General features: G+C 30.9%; 4 protein-coding genes across 4 annotated transcripts; 2 read left to right on the top strand and 2 right to left on the bottom strand.

Moving 5' to 3' along the window:
- The first annotated feature begins 548 nt into the window (after positions 1 to 548).
- Positions 549 to 4119, top strand: LOC116770661 (uncharacterized). Its single transcript, XM_032662230.2, has one exon. The coding sequence runs from the start codon at positions 827 to 829 to the stop codon at positions 2264 to 2266; it is 1440 nt and encodes a 479-aa protein (XP_032518121.2). The 5' UTR covers positions 549 to 826; the 3' UTR covers positions 2267 to 4119.
- Positions 4113 to 5794, bottom strand: LOC116770839 (ribokinase-like). Its single transcript, XM_032662466.2, has 6 exons — positions 5565 to 5794; positions 5326 to 5458; positions 4974 to 5258; positions 4750 to 4871; positions 4531 to 4681; positions 4113 to 4359 (listed from the first exon to the last, which is right to left on the bottom strand). Exons 1-6 carry the CDS (start codon positions 5612 to 5614, stop codon positions 4171 to 4173), a joined length of 930 nt encoding a protein of 309 aa, XP_032518357.1. The 5' UTR covers positions 5615 to 5794; the 3' UTR covers positions 4113 to 4170.
- A 779-nt stretch (positions 5795 to 6573) lies between these two features.
- On the bottom strand, positions 6574 to 7423 carry LOC116770526 (large ribosomal subunit protein bL17m). The gene is made up of 2 exons (XM_032662032.2): positions 7103 to 7423; positions 6574 to 7034 (listed from the first exon to the last, which is right to left on the bottom strand). The coding sequence occupies exons 1-2, from the start codon at positions 7298 to 7300 to the stop codon at positions 6663 to 6665; spliced, it is 570 nt and encodes a 189-aa protein (XP_032517923.1). The 5' UTR covers positions 7301 to 7423; the 3' UTR covers positions 6574 to 6662.
- A 360-nt stretch (positions 7424 to 7783) lies between these two features.
- Positions 7784 to 19356, top strand: LOC116770527 (uncharacterized). The gene is made up of 16 exons (XM_032662033.2): positions 7784 to 8305; positions 8390 to 8591; positions 8665 to 8849; positions 8974 to 9109; positions 10668 to 10814; positions 11057 to 11268; positions 11377 to 11569; positions 12506 to 12635; positions 12989 to 13211; positions 13712 to 13937; positions 14168 to 14348; positions 14575 to 15649; positions 15859 to 16624; positions 16911 to 17134; positions 17483 to 17820; positions 18134 to 19356. Exons 1-16 carry the CDS (start codon positions 7901 to 7903, stop codon positions 18360 to 18362), a joined length of 4872 nt encoding a protein of 1623 aa, XP_032517924.2. The 5' UTR covers positions 7784 to 7900; the 3' UTR covers positions 18363 to 19356.
- Positions 19357 to 19418: the final 62 nt, after the last annotated feature.

The following is a 19418-nucleotide window of genomic DNA, read 5'->3' as shown; positions in this document are numbered from 1 at the left end:
TGTATTTAATATTTTTTTAAAAACTTTAATGTTTTTGTAAGAACTAATAAATTGTATATATTCAAAAAAAAAATAGATTTTATAGGGAAGGATTTCTATGCCAAATAATGTTAGTGAGTATTTTCATTGAAATTAATTTAGTGCTTTAATTGTAAAACATCAAAAATCGTGTTAAATATTTATAACATACATTGCTGGATTATGTGCTTTTTAAAACTGTGTTCGATTAAAAAACACTCTTTTTTAGAATAATGAAATAAGTTAATAAATAAAAATAATAGGAATGACTTAGACTTTTAAGTAGGAAAACCACTCAGTTTTTAAAATGAAAATAATTTAAGCTGAGCTATGAGTCACAATGATTTCTTTTATATAAGTAATAATACTGTAAATTTATTTACATGTATTTGTTTTTTTAATAAATGGTTAATATTCCTTTAACACTTTACAAAATCACAATTATGATATCCATCGATTTAAGGAGAGTTGAATTTGACATAAACTATTATCGATATCGTTTATACTTGACTAGGGACAATACTATTCAGACGCCATTTTTGCTTGATATGTTAGTGACTGCTGTGTTGTTTCATCTATTTTTATTGAAATCTATTATAAAAGAACCTTTTTTCAGTTGTTTAGGTTCATATATGGCGTGTAATGCAGTTAATATTTTACTATAATTAAAGGTAGAAAATTTTATACCATACTATCGGTGTTATCGACTGCGCGGGAAATGTGTATAGCTACGTTTTATACTCCCGTCAAGTAACAGTGGTATTGAATACATTTGTTTCAAATAATTCTAATATAATTAGTGTTCACCATGATTGCCCATAAGGGACGAGAAGGAAAGAGGGGCAAGTTAAAAATGTCTAAAAATATAGAGCGTTTATATAAAGAAGTAAAATGCCGTGATTGTTCAGTGGTAGTGACGCGAATGGACTTTGCGAAGATCTTAGGGAAATTTACCAAAGTGAAGATACAATATGAAAGTAGTTCGTCACCTAAAAGCAATAAAAACATAGATGCATATACACATAATGTTAACGCAAGACTAAAAAATAATGAAAATGGTATGGTCCTCATTCGCAGAAATGTTTATAACCAACATCCAGCCAAAGAACCATTTACGAAAAAAAAGCATAAAAATCAAGATATTTCAACAAATATTACGTCACCTACAAAAAAAGCATCCAATATTCTAAAGGAAAACAATGTTTTGAAAAAATCATTACCTATTGAAAAAAATTCTAATTATAATAAAAAACAAATTTCTAATTCCACATTAAAACAATATGGTATTATATTTAATGATCCCATTTGCAATAACAATATTGATCACAAAGTTGAGCTTTCTTTATTGGAACTACTACCAAACATCAACAGAAGTATATTACCGTCAGAAGAATGGTGCATTGATTACCTTCCAAACCCAGATGAACCGAAAGATGACAAAGTTTATGATAGGATAGCTGCAGAGCTAGAAGATCTTATGTATAATGAAAAACCTGAAGCAAAGGCTGAAGTCATAGAAAATAAAGTTGACGAGTTCCCATCTATAATGGATATACTTAATGATAACTCAACAGAAACACTGCCAGAAACAAAAGAAAGTAGCACTTTAGATAACTTACAATCAAGTGATGTGGAAGCAATGCTTCTCGGCAAAGTAAACGATGGCAAAATAATGGAAGTCAACAATACCGATATTAACAAAATTATTGAAGATGTGACTCAGTTTAATAGCGTAGATAAAGCAGTTGAAGAGGAAAATGTAATTGTTAACTCACACAGTCTATCACTATTAGATGAAGCTCTGCAGAAGGGTATTGAGGAACATTTGCCTAACAACGTAGACAGTAAAGACACAAGCATGCTCGATGGTAGTCTAAAGGAGAATGATAATTGTGAGAATGAAGACAAACCAGAAATTGAGACAAATGTTAATCAAGAAAATGTAACTAACAGTAATGATGAACAAAGCACTGAAAATTGTCCCACAGTAGGTCCTGAAAATGGAATAATTGTAGCTCCAACCCCAAAATTTGAAGACATCTCACATGTAGTATTTAAAAAGATTATAGATGGAAAATGTCAGAAATCTGTAACATGTCTTAGAAATTTAAAATATAGCATAGAATTTGAAGAGAAATCTATAGAATTTTTAGGTGCTCCTAAATATATTTCAAGCTTAGAAGACTTACAGGTACTCTTACAGATTGTAAACGAGACCAGCCTACAGAGTTTATATGTTCTATACTAGTTTAAAATTGTTGTAAATGATATACATATGTATATTGTTGATATCAAAGTGATCTAATATAATTGTGTTGGGACTAAGTATCAAAGATTACTTAAAAAATGCTAATATAATAGATAGGTTGCTGTATAAATGAAATATTTATTTCATTTGAATCTGTTATAGATTTAACAATTGATAAGCAGTTTAAATGGAAAATTTGAAAAAATCCTGTTTTATTATAAGAAATGAAGAGATAGTATCCTAATTAAATAAATTTAAACTTAAGAAATTGGATTGAATTATTAGTTTACGCCTTTATTCATGATAAATGTATGTATAAAAAATTTGGTCACTTTTATATATGTAAATTTAAGATTGTAATACATGGCTAGATTTGTATTTAAAAACAAAACGCTTTAAATATAATGACTATATTATATAGATGTATTAAAGGAAAAAATATTAGTGCCTTTAAAGTAGATTTTCACCAGGATAAAATCAACCCAGCCCACAGATTTTTTAATTAAATAAGTAACTAATGTTGCTATATCAATATATTTATAAAACATTTTACATCTATGAGTCTAATTATTCAAAATTGAAAAATAACACTCATACCCTCACTGATAGTAGAAAATCTTTGAGACACTAAGATTTGATTTAGAAAAGGTTTAGTGCTTTCTAAAACTAAATACAATTTAATTAATGCTACTTTGAAAAACAGACATTAAAAAAAGTCAAACATTTTATTCTGATATTGTTTTGTTAGAAAGCTGCAACATTTCCTTACACTGGTAACACTTAAGTAAACTACAGTAGCAATCTGTTGTCAATATCACTAAGTTATATTTCGATTACAAAAATCTCGAGAATTATTCAATATACATCCTATAATTAATTAAGAATCATACTTTAGAGTATAAAAACCAAATGCTCTTTATTATTATTTATTACATTAAAGGAAACATTTTTTTTTGTTTTAGTGTAGGATAAAAGAAACACATCGAAAACTTAAAATGGCTATTTTAACTGTACATCTTATTGCCTTCTAATTTATTAAAAAATATATTCATAAAAGTAAACACTTAAAATAATAGTAAATATAAAAGTGGTCGTAGTTTGTTATCATTTTAAGGTTTGGTTACACTGATGAATTTTTTGTTCACACGATGTTGACTTTTGTTAACTAATTTATTTATTGATATAACGTATTTTAATTTAAGATGAGGTTTCTAAAAAATAAACTTTTAAATATTTATTAAAATTTTGTTTGTCTCCTCCGGATAGATTCTAAATAAGGTTACTAGGAAATGAGTTTAATAAAAACGGAAAACTATTTTTGTAACGGAATTTACGTTATGTTTCAGCCCCAAACGAACGCATTCATCTCATCCTGATTATAGGGCTATCCCAAACTTCGCAAACGCAAAACGGTCTTTTTTTTTACACAAGTACCAAACACTTCTGATTATCAATTTGAGAACGTTCTAAGAAGCAATAGCAAATGGCCTCACTTTTCTTAGAAAATATTTTATATAAGTTTCTATAGAAAAAAACGGTCACTTTTTAAAACGCTTGGCGACCTCTTTTATCATATTTACTTCCGTAATACTTTATTGTACAGAATAATATTACAAATAAAGAAGTTGCGTATAAGCATCGCATTATTTTTCTAACTTACTGTTCTTTTTAAAACGCGTGTTTTATTTTTAATATTAAGGAATTAGCTCGTGAGTAATAGAATAAGATTTTTATTTAAATAACAATAAATTAAGGAACATTCATTGTTATATAAATGTAATAAAACAATTACATAGAATATAACAATTAATATTTAATGTGTTAAAAGTAGAGTAATAAAAACAACTTTAAAATATCTGACTTTTATTTAAGACTATCCCTTTTCAATTTCCTTCTATGCTCAATTAAAGACAAACATATTTGAATTTTTTGTTAAAAACATCGTATTTTTCCGGGTAACTAGTTTGAGTACCTTCTTTGGTTACCGATAGTGTTGCTATTTCACAAGCAGCACCTACAATTTGGTGGAAATCAATATTCTTTTTATTTACTAAGAATGTACCTAGAGCACCAACAAATGCATCACCAGCACCCTGTAAAAAGTAGTAACGAAGAACTTTATTTTACAATACATTTAAAAATATAATTACATCGCAAAAGAGTCATGGACACTCGTCGTTTATCCGATGTTAAAACACAGACACAGTTTTTATAGGTTTAGCATAAGAAAATTCTTTGAGTTTTAAATTACTCTATATACTTACAGTCGTGTCTACTGCTGTTACTTTATCACATAAAACATGAATATAATTTCTCGTATTATTTAAGCAGTATGCGGCTCCCTGGTGCCCCAATGTTATTAAGGCAATTTCACATCCAGTTTCCAGTAGTTTATCAAGAGCAACCTTTATATTACTAAAAAAATTAATAGTTAATTTAAATTCCTTAAAAAAAACAAATACACATATATTATTTACACCTACGAGATTTCAACTTCAAAACCCACTAATAAAGAGGCTTCTGTTTCGTTTACACAGAGTATAGTACAATAAGGCAATATTTCTTGTATATCCGTCCTAGCAGGAGCAGCATTTAGTAATTTTATCTGTAATGGATAAGGCAATATCAATTCTGTTATAATCTGTATTTTCATCAATTGATTATTAATTATTATCTTTATTATATTTATGGTGTTTTTGGAACTTACTCCCTTGTTTAACTTAAATGTTTCCAATGTGATCTCAAATGGAGTTTCAAGTTGTGCGATAATGATATCAGCATTTTCTATTAATTCTTTTGCTTCATCAACATCAGCTTTACTAAGATAATTATTAGCACCAGGCACTATAATGATTTGATTTTCACCATTTTCTGCTACTGATATTTGAGCAATACCAGTGGTAACATCATTAGTAATATGAGTATATGTTACATCGATTCCATGACTTTTTAAATTGTCTTTATACTGTTGACCCCAATGATCATTTCCTACCTTAAAAATAATCATTTTTATTAAATCTTAAAGATATAATACGATAAATGAATAAAAAGTAACCTACTCTGCCGATCATATACGTATTTCCTCCTTGTTTCGCTGCAGCTACACATTGGTTAGCACCTTTACCACCAAAGCTTGTAATAAATTTGGTTCCATGAAGAGTTTCACCGGGTTTGGGAAGTCTTGGAGAATATCTACATGAATATAAAATTTTTGCTAAATAACTTTATTACGTATTTGGGTTTATACCTGCTTGTAGTTCTCTATCTTATAAACTTCAAGGTAAAAAAAGATACATACGTCGTGAAATCAACACTGCAAGATCCAATGATAACGATTTTAGGATTCATATTACTGTCGGACTTCTTACTAGAATTATAAACACCCCGCTGTTGAGGTTAAGATAACCTTCAAATAAATTACGGTATTACAATACGACGTTTCAAAATAATATTACTTAATAAACTTTATCTTTATTATTTACAAAACCGCTACACAGACTCGCGCGAATCCAGTTATAATAAGGATATAAGTCACGTGATAAAGTAGTGATGTGTATAGAAAAATATCTGAAATTTTTAACAGGACAAAGGCATAAAGCACCTATAGGGTTATTTGCATAAAAATATATTATTAAAACATCAATTTTCTCAAAACTTATAAATTAGCATGCATATTTAAACGTTTAAGGTTTTGAAGGAAATCTATACACATTAATAGAAAAATTATTATAAATATAAAATAATAGAAAGTTTTTTTATACATATATACCTAATACCCACATAAAATCAACAACTTATTTACTAACATAGTTAATATTTTGCAATAAAATTTTCATGAATGAGTGTATCTTTTTGAGTATAATCTATTCTTATAATATCTCAAACATTACTTATTACAAGTAGTGCATGTGGTATTCATAATTACAATTTATAACCCTTCGGCAAATCATCACAATTATGAAATTAACACATAATTTTCATAATAATAAATTAACATGATCTAACAAATAACAAAGGGTGTAGTATATTGTAAGCTTATAAATATATAATAACAGAATGTTGAACCAATCCAAGTTGGCTGTAAGAATATTTGATGCTGCAGATAGTTTCTAAATCGCTTTAAATTTTTAATATTAGTTTTGGGACCCTTATGGAGAGAATACCCTTCAGACAAATATAAAATAAAATTTTTATAATATAAATTTTTTTTTTAGATAAAATTTTTGTTTTCGTTATAACACATATGAAACATTAATTATTTTCTTAACTTGTTTGTTGGAACAGTGAGAAAGGGAACAAAAACATCATTTTATTCTACAAATTCTATATTTAAAATGAATCTTACTGACTTACTAGATTACATAACAAACATTTCATTTATGTTTTTTTATTTTTATTAGCTATCAGGCTTTTTGGATACTTCTGGTGTAGACATTTTTTCCGATATTTCAGCGTACTTTGTCTGACGATAATCATATTTCGCTGCATCTAACAGGACATTTTGCAACAATAATTTATTATTTGGTTGTCTAGTTGTTAGTGACGGGTAAGGATTTCCTTTCAATTCAAGAATTGTCTTTTCTATGACTCTTCCATATGCTGGTTTTGGAGCTTTGTACATTCTGGTGAAAGCTGAACTAGAATTTTCAAATCTAGGCACTAAAACTTTAAACAATTTATGCACTAGTTCCTTTTCAAGTAGCCAATAATCGGCTATTTCCATTGTGGGTTTATGACAATCTCCATGGCTTATTGCTTCCGATATAAGCTGTAATCATTAAACATAAAATAAACGAATGATTGACCATTAATTATTATTTAATAAATATTACTTACTCTTTCCGCATATTGGCGAGCTTCATCAGCTCTATTATAGTTTAATTCGATTCTTTCATATTTAATTAAACCTGTTACAGTTTTTCGCAACCTATTTAATCTTCCTTCAGGACCTTCTGGATTTCTTAAGCGTCGATGTGTCGGTGGAACTTTAATTCGTAATTTAGAAACAAGTTTCGTTATATCAGCTTGATTCATTTTTATTTACTATTGATTAAATAACAAGATGAATTATATTTATTTTAATTTTTAATAAAAGGTTATGTTTTCTATATTTAAGTTTATGCTTGAGTCTCAACATTCAACTCTGAGTTTTCTTTTTGTAGACATCTGACAAACATTGTTACCAAAGTAAAATATAAATAATTAAATAATATATACCTATTGATAGATTTATGATTTTTTAATGAGACTAATTTATTTAAAATACAAATACTCGTCTTTGTAAAGATATTCTTTGAATTAATAAAGCATCAGTAAAAAAATATTTTGTAAAATTATTATTCATTATTATACAATTTATTGTTCACTTACCTGCTTAATCAACTTATATGTTAATGAAAGGACAATAAGTTTCATCATTATCTTTATTGCAAGACGAGATAGTTTTTAATTTTACATACGTAAATACCTAGATTTTTTTATGTGGTCGCCTGTAATACGTTATGTCAAAATCCGAATGTCAAAGTTATTTGAAATGAAAATAAATATTAATTCTAACAGAAGTAATTGAAAGTCTGAAACGATATACGTCGTTAAACACTAAAATATTTGTGTGTTTATCTCAAGCCCTCATTTATGTATCATGACTTTAAGCCACAAAATGCAGGGGTGTACGAGCTTATTACAAGGCTCTGTGAAAAAACGGCCGAAAAATACTGTGTTCAAAGTAGAATATCTCAAAAGCTTCTTACAACTAAGCTACGGTCACACGCTTACGAAATAATTTTAAAGAAATCATCTACAGAATTGTGTTTCTCAGGATCAGATCCCTTTAAAGACTTACTTAGTCACTATTTTATAACTCAAAAGTCTGCTAGAAATATTCCTGAATACAAGAAATCTGTACAGTTGAAAAAAATAATTGGCGCTTTGAAATCTGCCAACTTTGGAGATCAAGAAGATAATATAAAAAATATTTTAAAACTCCTAAATGCACTTCAGAATTCTGTTATTCAGGATGTGTCTGCTGAGATGTTCCAGGTAAACTAGATTATTGTTATATGGAAGTTTAAAAGCTGTGTAAAAAAATATACAATGAAAATCCTATCCATTTTATTGTTTCAGAATCCTTTTTCTTTTGGCATGCTTGATGAAATGTTGCCAAAGCCAAAGAGGGAAACATTTGGTTCACCTCAACCATACTCATATTATCCATCTTACATTTTTGAATTACCATATTCAATAAAGAGACAAGAAAATGTTTTAGATAAAAGCAATTCTCAATGTTATTCTGAGTATACTGTGGAAAGTTTTGATTCACGTTTATGTGAGTTATATAGAATTGATATCAAGATAATTAATGGAGTTATATTTTTTTAAACAGAACATTATATTTACAGTTCTTGGTGATAATAGGTCTCAGCATGGTAAAGTAGAGCTGAAGACTTTTCTTAGTCCAATGTCTCTAGCTTCCATGACATCAACTGCTTTATCTCCATACTCTGAACCTACAATATTTAACTACTCTCGTTTAACCGCACCTAGGGATATTCAAATACCAACTGAAGATGCTGTTAATATTAAGGTATTTTTCCATACATAATAATACAATTTAATAATTACTCAGATTCTAAGTGAATGCTATTAATTGATATTAAAACCATAAAGTGCGACTTCTAGATATTTAAATATTTTATATCAAATTTCAGGTGTCATTTGTAAGTAGTAACACAAAAGTAGATGTCAATGTACATTTTTTGGCTGAGAATGAGGGGTCAATTAATATTTGGGAGATTGCCTCACAAGTGGATAAAGATATTCCTAATGATATCTGGGATATTGTTTGTAAGTATTAATTTAACTAACTCCATAATTTAACACTCCTAATAAACTAAATTATTTATAATCTCACTATTAATGTTTAGTAGAATGATAACAGTTTTATGCATACACTAATGACTAACTGTGAAATATGATTGGTGATTTTGTTAGTTTATTTCTCTAACTATTCTGATTGTGGGTAGTGAAATCTCAAGACAAGTGCGTTGCTGGCCTGCCTTTACCTTTAGCTCTGATCCTCAATCAGCCGGCTAGTCATCCTGAAAGGCTACCCCATCAAAAAGTTTATAATCCCAAAGTGGGTCAATAAGGCCAGTTGGGAAGTGAATTATATGAGCCAATGGCAACCTCTGAGGTAAGGTTCAGGCAGCCACAGTATCCAGATCAATCCCCCTCTCTCACAGAGAGTCTGTGGCTTGGCTGTAATTACAAGGCCCCATTGATCTTCTATTCTCCCTATTTATTATTCACTCCATCGAAAAAATAAAAGGTTTCAAGAAGAGGAGTACTTTTTGACAGTCACTGCACTCCTCACTAAAAAATACTTCACTAAAATCAGGTCTGCACTGTAATATTTTGCTAAACTACTATTACTTAGACACTAATGTCTGTCTTGAAAAAGTTGGTGTTGGCACTAACTTTAGTACCTGTGTCTTGTGTCTCGAGTGTGTCTAACTCAATACTAGTTGCTACTACTCTTTATATTTTCGATGTACATCGTTTTTGTATCTAAATAAAGTAATATATTACATGCTTCCTGATGTTAATAGCAAAGTATTGTCAAAGTTTTTTTAGGTCGGTGACTTTTCTAATTACAATTTTGTGTCTTCAAGGCGACAGTGTATATGCTATGTGCATATACACTGACATAGTGTGTTCACGACTTACAGTACATCCCAACTCTATTGTCTGTGTGATGTCACCTAATTGTGAAATGTTTGTCAAAGTATCTGTCTATTTCTCGAATCTAAACATCCCGATAGGTTAGAAATAAGAAAAAATACAGACATGAATGCCCTCACGACAAACTCACACAAAACATTCGCCGACGAAGACGAAGTTCCGCTTCATACACCTCGCTCCGGTGTTCTGGCGTCGGGGGGCGTCATGCAGTCAAATTACCCGACCCCTTCAACGACGTCCTAAGCAGAGATCCGGCCTCTTAGAGACACTTAAGAGTGTTCCCCCTCGGGCCCTTCAGGTCCATTTTTCACGGTTTGGTCCCATCAGTCCACCCACTAACAATGACGCCGTCAAATAAGGCTAACAGCTACAGTCAAGTCGAAACAACTTTATTTATTTCCACCTACTAAAAGGTGGTCTGACGGTCAGGAACCATTTAGACAATAGTAACAAAGAGATCACTCTTACTCACTAAATCCCACTTTATCTTAATCAATCCCTGAATGATTTGGAATGAAATAAAAAAAATGGAAATAGACCAATATAAAAAAATATATTTAGGTAAAACAAAAGTAATTTCTTACAGTGCCTAAGCCACCATTACTTTATGAAACTTCATGTTACATAATCTTAGAAATAATTTTTATTATTATATTCACAGCTAAACTTCCTCCGGTGAATGAAAGACAAATCATTTCAGCTTCATATAGAGAAATGAAAATGTGGAGAGAAATGTATGCCAGTGAATTGTACGATTACAGCGTGGTCACAGAAAAACAATTCATAAGGCATATTATGTATTTGATAAGTGAGTATATTATATGCTATAATTAAAATTCTTTATTCAGCTAAAAGCTATTGTAACCTGCCTTACAAGTTGTCTATATACAGCTGAAATAGGGTAACCAAAAATTTTATATAAAATTACATTATGTAATTCAATGTTTAATATGTCAATTGCATGCTTATAACTAATTTTATTAATATTAATTCAGCTATTTTCATCCGTCTCACTGACAAGGATGTGTCTAACTTAATATTTTTTTATAGTTGGTGTTGAAACCAGTACATTTCCCTTAAGTCAAGCTGCGAATTGTTTTTATATGAAAGAGAAATTAATTATCGAAGGCATCTCTGAAGAATATCTCCTCGGTTATGTGACCACTTTGCTACAGATTGGGACTTACTACAGACGGTTATATAATTTTGCGTTCAATCTTTCTGTCGAAGATCACTTTCACAGTAAGGGATTGGTTTATGAGGTGAGTATGTAAGTTATTAGTTAGTAAAAAGTAGGTTTATAAAAAATATATCACTACTTTTTAATTAAGAAAACTATGGAATTATTAAATATAATATATTGAATTTAGGCTGCAAGGGAAGTTATTAGAAGATATCTTCTAGATTTTAGACAAAAAGCTACTGATGTATATGAAAATACTATCAATATTAACTGTCAAGAGGCAAACTGTATGCCGACACTGTTGCAAATATTGCATCATATGGAACCACTGAAATATGAAATTGAAACAATAGCTTCCATATACAAAATGGTTGATGCTGGTAAGTGTAGTATTTATTAAAATTTAATTTATATAAAATTATATTTAAATGTAGCAAGAACTTAATGTGAATAATATGTAACAAGTCATAAGGTTAAGGATAGTTGGTGTTAAATAATGTCTGGGAGATTTTATCAATGAAGAAGCAGACCGATCCCAGATTGGTATTAATAAAAGTATCAAAAATAGTATATTGTGAAAAATTTTGTGTATCATTATACTATCATATATTTATGTTAAATAACCAATTCCTGAAAAAGGAATGCATCTAACATGAGAAAACCTCAAATTGTCATAATTTTTTTTTATTTTTATTATTTGATCAAAATTATGGCCAGTAATAAATAAGTAGGTCACAGTAAAGTTTTACTTACTGAATAACCTCGAGAAAAATAATTTTAAGTGGGCAACTTGTTGATCTAATTTATTAAGGGTGGAATGATTGAAAAAAAACATAAATACTTCACAGTAAATATAAAGCGGTCCATAGTATGGTAAATATAAAAAAAATAACCGTGCGTGGAGTCTTTCCGCGCGGAAGAAATGAAACTTCGTAATGCTGGAATGAAAATAGGAAAGGGTAGAAAATGTTTTTGAGAATTTTTTTTTGTATCTTTAAGACAAACTTTATTAATATTACTTACAAGTCATAATTGAGATGCGTTCAAGAGCTACGCATTCCCTCTCGCGCTGTCCACCCCAAGGAGCGTTAAACTTTTAACACAACCCTGTTGGAAGTCGCATAAGAAGTTTCATTTCAACAAAATGTACTATCTCTAATTGGGAGTGGAAAAACAAAATTGTAAAATACTCGTTAGAATCTTCCATAGTTCATATTCAATGACACTGTTACCAACATAATAACACCATCTTATATAGTTTTATCGAAGTATTTTTTTTAAGTTGGTATATAAGGTCTTTGGTAATATTGTCTCAGACTCCATATCCCTTGGCCACGGCGCCGAGCTGATGTCTTACTTGTTCAATGAGATATCTTTGGTGACACATAGACCGACAGCGCTAACGTTATACAACTCTCTATATACAATATGCAGGGTTTACTTCAAGTATGTATGATTTTCTTTTAAATTTTTTGAAATATATATAAATTGAATGGAATAAGATTTTTTTTTCCTAATTATGTTATCAGTAGAGTAATTATATATTTGAACAATAAATATCCGTACTAATAGAAGGTTTTATTAATTTATTGGTAAATAAATTAACGGATATGGAAAAATCTCATCATCTCCAAAAACTTTGTCACGTTACGTTCTTAATATTTGGCACTCATTTACACGAAAACGTGTATAATATATTTCGCTAATACACATATCTATTTTACCCACAATCTACATTTTATTGTGTATTTTTTTTAAGTCCTAATGAAGAAGTAAACAAAATATATTTCGATTTGCAGATTCATCGAACGATTCATATTCGAAGGTGAGCTGAACGACGTTTACAACGAGTTCTTCATACGTAAAGACAACCAGTACGTGAATTCACGTTCAAAGAGGTATTGGGATAAAGGTTTCCATATAACCCTCAGTGTGGCTGTACCAGACTTCCTGAGACCCCTCGCTTCGTACATACTCTTGTGCGGGAAATCACTTAGACTATTGAAATTATGCAATCCAAGCGTAAGTCTTAACTGCATTCAGATTTTAAGAATACCTTACTATATTTTTTTCATGTCTCTATAATTTATTGTCCCAAACATTTTCTATTGGAGTAAAGTTTAGTAAGCGTACGGGTATAGGCAAAACCTAGCTAGTAACTCCATCCATATCCACGAAATTTATCATACAGTGAGATAAATACAAAAAGCTCCATATTTTTTTTCTGCTAAGGAGATATAGTATGGATTAAGTTTCCACCGACGTGTATTACCGTACGTGGTCTCAAACAAATGCCAACCCCAACAATATGCCACTGAGATCTTTCTTATTTCCTGTAATACATAGAAATCAGATCATAAGACGGAATCTGGTCCAAGCAGGAAAGAGATTTTTTATTCACGTGTCATTCTATTTGTGTATTCTACCATCACTTCATCTAAGAACCCCTGGACTATCTACACAGGCAATTTTCCTCGTGAATAATAAAATAATAGTCACACAAAATATATGTTCATCCCCAGGACCCGCTCGTACTTCTAATAGCGGACCATCCGACTATCAAGTGCTGCACGACCTTCGAACAATTAGAGCAGCAGCAGCAATTGCTGAACGTCTATAGAACGAGATGTCTGTTCGTCAGCAGTCCGGTGACCTTCGAACAGATCCTGCTAAAGAGGGAGGCTGAGAGGAAGGCTTTCACGGAAATGGCGTCTCTGAAACAAGCTGAGACTATGGAGAAGATTGTTGGTGAGTTTGACGATTGCAAGGAACTGCCGAAAAAAAACGTACCTCTCATCAATATATTGGAATGTAATTGATTCCAAAGATTTTTTTTAACCGGGAATGTAATTTCTGGATTAATAAGAATTTTTTGTAACAATTATCTTAAAACCGCTATACATATATTAGGTATATATTAATAAACATGCCTTAAACCAAAAAAATCCTATTACTAATAATGAAAAAAAAAATTACAGCTGAAAGAAAACGTCTCGCCCAATTGATAATAGCTGAAAAGCAGCACTCGTTAAGAGTGTTAGAAGCGGCCATGGCTGAGGCGAGAGAAAATAAGAATAAGAGAAAGAGACGGCCTGAGATTGAGAGCGAGACGGATAGAGCGAGAGATGAAGTCGATACCAAGATTAGGGATGACGAGAAGTATGTATATTATGATAATATTTGTTAATTATTGATATCAGCTGTTCACATTAGTAACTGACACAGTTTAATAAAATTTTGTTTTTTTTTAACTTCCACATCGTTGCTAGATATACAAATATATGACAAAACTTAATATATATTAATCTATTATTTCTGAATAGATATTGCACGCACCAAATAAATATTGTTTACATCAATCATTACACAGAGTTATTATTTGTAGGAATAAAATAATGGAATATTACTCAAAGTTGAATATCGAAGTGGAGAAAAGCAAAATACACACGGAATGGAAGATAAAACGTTTGCAGCTTGACCAAAGTCGGGTGCAGTTGCTGTCTACAGAAGAAAGGAATTTGAAAAGAGAGAAGTTAGAGTTGGAGCATCAGAAGAATGAATCTGTTATGGCGATGTCCATACAGAGCGATTTTAATTCGGAGGATGATAACATCGAAGTATCCAAGGCCGATTCCAGCCCTGACATCGCAGAAGATAAAACCGATGTAGACAAAAACAGAGATAAGGCCCAATCCTCATCGGACGTTTTTAACGCTATCTGTAATGTAGCGAAGAGCATATTTGGCGTTAAGTCCAAAGACGAAACGCCCTGTGACAACGAGGTTAAAGTGGATCTGCAAGGAAATATCGTTACAATGGACGCTGACAACAACATTAATACAAACCAAAACCAAAACCCTTCGATCACATCGAGTGACGTCATCGGCGGTTATTTGAATGAAGCGTGTGATAATCTACGATTCATAGAAAACCGTAAAGAAGCTATGCGAAACAAACTCAAAGTGATGGCGCATGAATTCGGACAAACAGACGACGAGAATAATTCATTGAAAGATTTAGCACCACTAGTCAAAACGGCGTCCATAGACAAGGAAAATAATATAGAGTGGACTCCATCCGAAGAAGCCAAGAGAAACAAACAAAAGGTTTTGGGAGCTGAATTCGATATCGTCAAACCGGAAATAAAAGAAATCCCTACACCGATAACGGAAGCGCAGAAGGAGGCTGTAATAAACAAACAGAAGGTTCTAGGTGTGGAATACAATCTGCCCTTAGAGAAAATTATTAGAAACGATCCAGCTAATATAGCACAGGAAGAGGCGCTGAGGAATAGAAACAGGGGACAAGCATCTGACTACGAAGACAGTCTTAAAGTAAACAGGTTTGACGCCGCCAAGAAGTCCGGATTGCGTTTGAACCTAAAACCCTACAGTGAAATGGGTGACAAAAATATAACATCAAGTACCGTGGCGATTACACCGGGCGAAATGTTTACTGAGGTAAATTATTTTAATGATACTTGTTTATTTTGTTATATCTGTCTCCTTTTAGGTGGTTATCTGTAAAAAAAATCTAAAGCTCCAATTTAGTGTTTTGTTACGGACTTTTCGCGAGCGAACAATACGAATAGTTATATCCATCAGCGAAGAGATATTCAGGCTACTTGCCATTATAATATTATATTTAATTATTTTTTATTTCTCTACAGCTCGATTTAGAAACACCAACAACCGCAGATGTGCCAATAGACGCACTAACAAGCGATATATTCACACCAAGAAGTGATGGCAATATGGAAGCTAATGCAAAATCCGATAAGGAATTCCTGAACTCCGATGGATTCGACTTTTCAATAATCGTAGACGAGGACACGGAAAATACACAGTTAAACGAAGAGAACACTCCAGAAAACTCTTCAACAGAAACTAATATAATGCCAACGCCGAATAAAACATCTATATTTAATATTATCGATGGATCTTACAGTCTGGAATCCTTCGACCCGTTCGGTGTTAAGGAGCTGTCGGGATTTTCTAAGGATTTTTTCAATAGCAAAATCAATTTAGATACGGATACATTTTACACCCATCCATCTATTATTATGGACGAAGTGAAGAAAAAGCCCTACAATAATATATTCGCGTCTCGATGCAACCCTGAAAACGAGGAGAGAATCTCATGCGACAATATAGCAACACTGACGGCTTGTTTGCAGAGATCTGTGATGTTGCCATTAACATACCAATTGGAAGTCGTCAACAACTCCATATTAACACATTTCCTTGTTAATCTCGATATGTACGAACATTTGCGGAGTCTCAAAGATTATTTCTTCCTGATGGACGGTGAATTTTCTAGAAGCATATGTCACAACTTGTTTTCTAAATTGACAAAGACCTTGAATCCGCAGGAGTTGTTGAATTTTGCTACATTGCACAATATATTGGATAAGGCGCTTGGTTCGTCTATATCACGTAAGTTTTTCCATGAAATTATATTGTGCTTATTATATCAGATGTTAACAACAAAAAATTCTTGTTGAAATTTCCCGACCTGTATCGACAAAATTCAGTTCAATAGAGACGAAACGATAAAAAAAAAGACAGAAATATTTATATACAGTTACTAACAATGCCACTGTATTTTATTTGAAATGAACTGTCCAACAATATGTACTTGCAAAATATATATTAGGAATATAAGAACAAAATTTCAGATTCGCACTTGGATTAATTCAAATCATTTATATTATCTTTTCAGATATCCACAAGTTCTCTGAGAACCTGTCATTCTCTATAACAGACTTGCCCCTGAGTTTCCATCACAGTTCGCCGGATGTGTTGCAATGTCTGTCTCTCACATACTCTGTGAAATGGCCTCTGAATATAATGCTGTCCCACGAAGCGTTACTCAGATATGCTAAAGTTTTCCAATTTCTTATCAAGATGAGACGAATTTTTTGGGTTCTTAGTGAAGATTTTGAGGTAATTCCTTCCTTTGTATAATTATATAGGCTCTTGTATATGAAGACGTTATATAATATTGACTGTTTCATACAATAGCCCTTTTTCTTGTGAGTCATTTCTAAACAAATAAATTGGATTTATTGATATTAGTTTTCGTGCTCTTTGTTTTCTATAGAAAAAAAAAACAAATTTGTTGACCAACCTTCACCGCCATCTATCTGTGACTTAACACAATTGTTTTAATATGTTCAAAGGGATACATTTTCTATGTAAATAAAAGTCTTTCATACATACGCATTTAATTTCGCGTTTATAATATGATGTGATTCCCATATTTAAATGTACCTGTATTTTTCATAATTTCAGTCCCTAAAACTAACAGTGAAGCTATCGCGTCAACATTCCCGCAAACTATTGAAGTCTCCACAATACATTTCAATACAAATATACAGACATATAATGGCCTCATTAATACGGGCTTTTGATAATTACATAGTGACCACGTGCATTCTGACTTCGTGGACTGAATTCGAGAAGGATCTCAAAAAAGCAAGGACATTGGACGATTTGTATGAATGTCACGTGGTTTATATTAAGAAGGTGCTGTTCAGATGTCTCCTTAACAACAGATCGACACCCGTCATGAAGTTACTGAATGATATATTCACTGTTATATTGAAATTCAGCAGAGTACTCAAGGCTGGGTAAGATTTTGCTATTAAAATTATAAAAAAAAAACTGAATAATTAACTAACGAGGTTTCTGCTATTATTTTTAATGGCAACATTAAATATTATTACAATACCCCCTTTTTTTTTTAAAGCAACGACTTCATTCGCACTGGAATTGTGGAATATTTTGCCAATGTCAATATTACCTTTATTTTTATAACTCAATTATGTTACTCGGTATTAATTGAATTTATTTAAAATAATTTTAAATTCTATATAATTACTTATATTACTTTATTAAATTAACTTTTTGTTCTTAGACCTTTCATTATCTTTATTATTTCAGAGAGTGGCAACAAAAAGATCCCGATGGAAATTTCACACATACAAGCTATAACCAATTGGAAGAACTGTTCCATTTATTTGAAAAACTCGCAAAATATCTACACAAAGTGGTAACGAAGCTGATGGAATGTGGCTACCAAAGGCATTTGGTTGAGCTTCTCACTATGATTAACTTAAATGGTTATTATGATCCAGAAAAATCTAAAGAAGATACCATTGTTAGTGTGTAGTTCAAAATAGCGGGTAGTTTTAAAAGCCCATACAATTTGTATTCATTATAATTTTTTTTCTAATCGTTATACCCAGTTGGATGTTGTAAGTCAAGTCAAGTCAAGTCGTTTTTGCCAAGGTTGTAATGTTTAGAACATTTTCCCTTTGAGTTCTCGTTTCCAAGGATAATATGTATTTTCGGATAATATCGAGTTACAAAGGTAGGGCTGTGAATTACACATAACTTTTTTATGATCCGTCTCTCCGACCAGATATTTAGTGTTTGATTTTACTGGACATTACTAAAATAATATAACATACATCATTGAATAAAAATAATTGTCTTTACTAACATTAATTAAGAAACGTTATTGTTATTTATTTTAAAATGTATTATTTTAATTATTATGCCCCTAATAGTTAATGTCTCTAAGAAACATATATCTAGTGATAAAATATAGGTTTGAATCTTGCTTGGTTGCAACTGATGCGGATATTTTTTTCAGTATGTAATAATGATTGAAAATTAAAAATCAATATAGTTAATTTTAGTTTTCATGTATGCGTGATGTCCTTATAAATATTCTCATAATTAAATAATACTAAATGTGCTTTTGTAATGTATCTTGTTTTCTCTAAGATTAATGCGAACGTATATATCATGACGTCACGTCTTTTTAATAGACAATCTATTTTTATTTGAACAGAAAATCATGCGTCACTTTAATATTATTATGAAAATTTCTAAGGGATACGTAAATGATTTGCATTAAATCGCTTTCTTTAAGTGGCTAAACTTGTTAGTCAATGTGTTAAGATAATTAAACTTTAATATAAAAACTATATTTTTCATAATAACACAATATGGTATTTAAGAGAATGTTATTGACATTAGTGTAATCATCGTCGAATGTGTTGTTTTAAAATTAGTGATTAATAATTTTAATTATTGTATTTAGTGATGCCTATTATCAATTGATAACTACAAAGTAATAAATTAATATCTAATAAAAATGCCTTTTATTTTCATTATATGCCTTCATCGTTGATTGGTAATTATGAAATATAATTAATTT

Source organism: Danaus plexippus, chromosome 7 (genome assembly GCF_018135715.1).
Source record: "Danaus plexippus chromosome 7, MEX_DaPlex, whole genome shotgun sequence".
Taxonomy (NCBI): domain Eukaryota; kingdom Metazoa; phylum Arthropoda; class Insecta; order Lepidoptera; family Nymphalidae; genus Danaus; species Danaus plexippus.
The sequence above is the reverse complement of the archived record's forward strand: the minus strand, read 5'-3'. Positions and strand labels throughout refer to the sequence as shown.

Coding starts and splice junctions, on each gene's coding strand:
- LOC116770839 (XM_032662466.2), bottom strand. CDS start 5,614: ATGAATCCTAAAATCGTTATCATTGGATCTTGCAGTGTTGATTTCACG. Junction 5,459..5,564: donor TGCAGTGTTGATTTCACGAC/GTATGTATCTTT, acceptor ATATTCATGTAG/ATATTCTCCAAGACTTCCCA. Junction 5,259..5,325: donor ATACGTATATGATCGGCAGA/GTAGGTTACTTT, acceptor ATTATTTTTAAG/GTAGGAAATGATCATTGGGG.
- LOC116770527 (XM_032662033.2), top strand. CDS start 7,901: ATGTATCATGACTTTAAGCCACAAAATGCAGGGGTGTACGAGCTTATT. Junction 8,592..8,664: donor AAGTTTTGATTCACGTTTAT/GTGAGTTATATA, acceptor TTATATTTACAG/TTCTTGGTGATAATAGGTCT. Junction 10,815..11,056: donor GCATATTATGTATTTGATAA/GTGAGTATATTA, acceptor ATTTTTTTATAG/TTGGTGTTGAAACCAGTACA.
- LOC116770526 (XM_032662032.2), bottom strand. CDS start 7,300: ATGAATCAAGCTGATATAACGAAACTTGTTTCTAAATTACGAATTAAA. Junction 7,035..7,102: donor CTCGCCAATATGCGGAAAGA/GTAAGTAATATT, acceptor TAATGATTACAG/CTTATATCGGAAGCAATAAG.
- LOC116770661 (XM_032662230.2), top strand. CDS start 827: ATGATTGCCCATAAGGGACGAGAAGGAAAGAGGGGCAAGTTAAAAATG.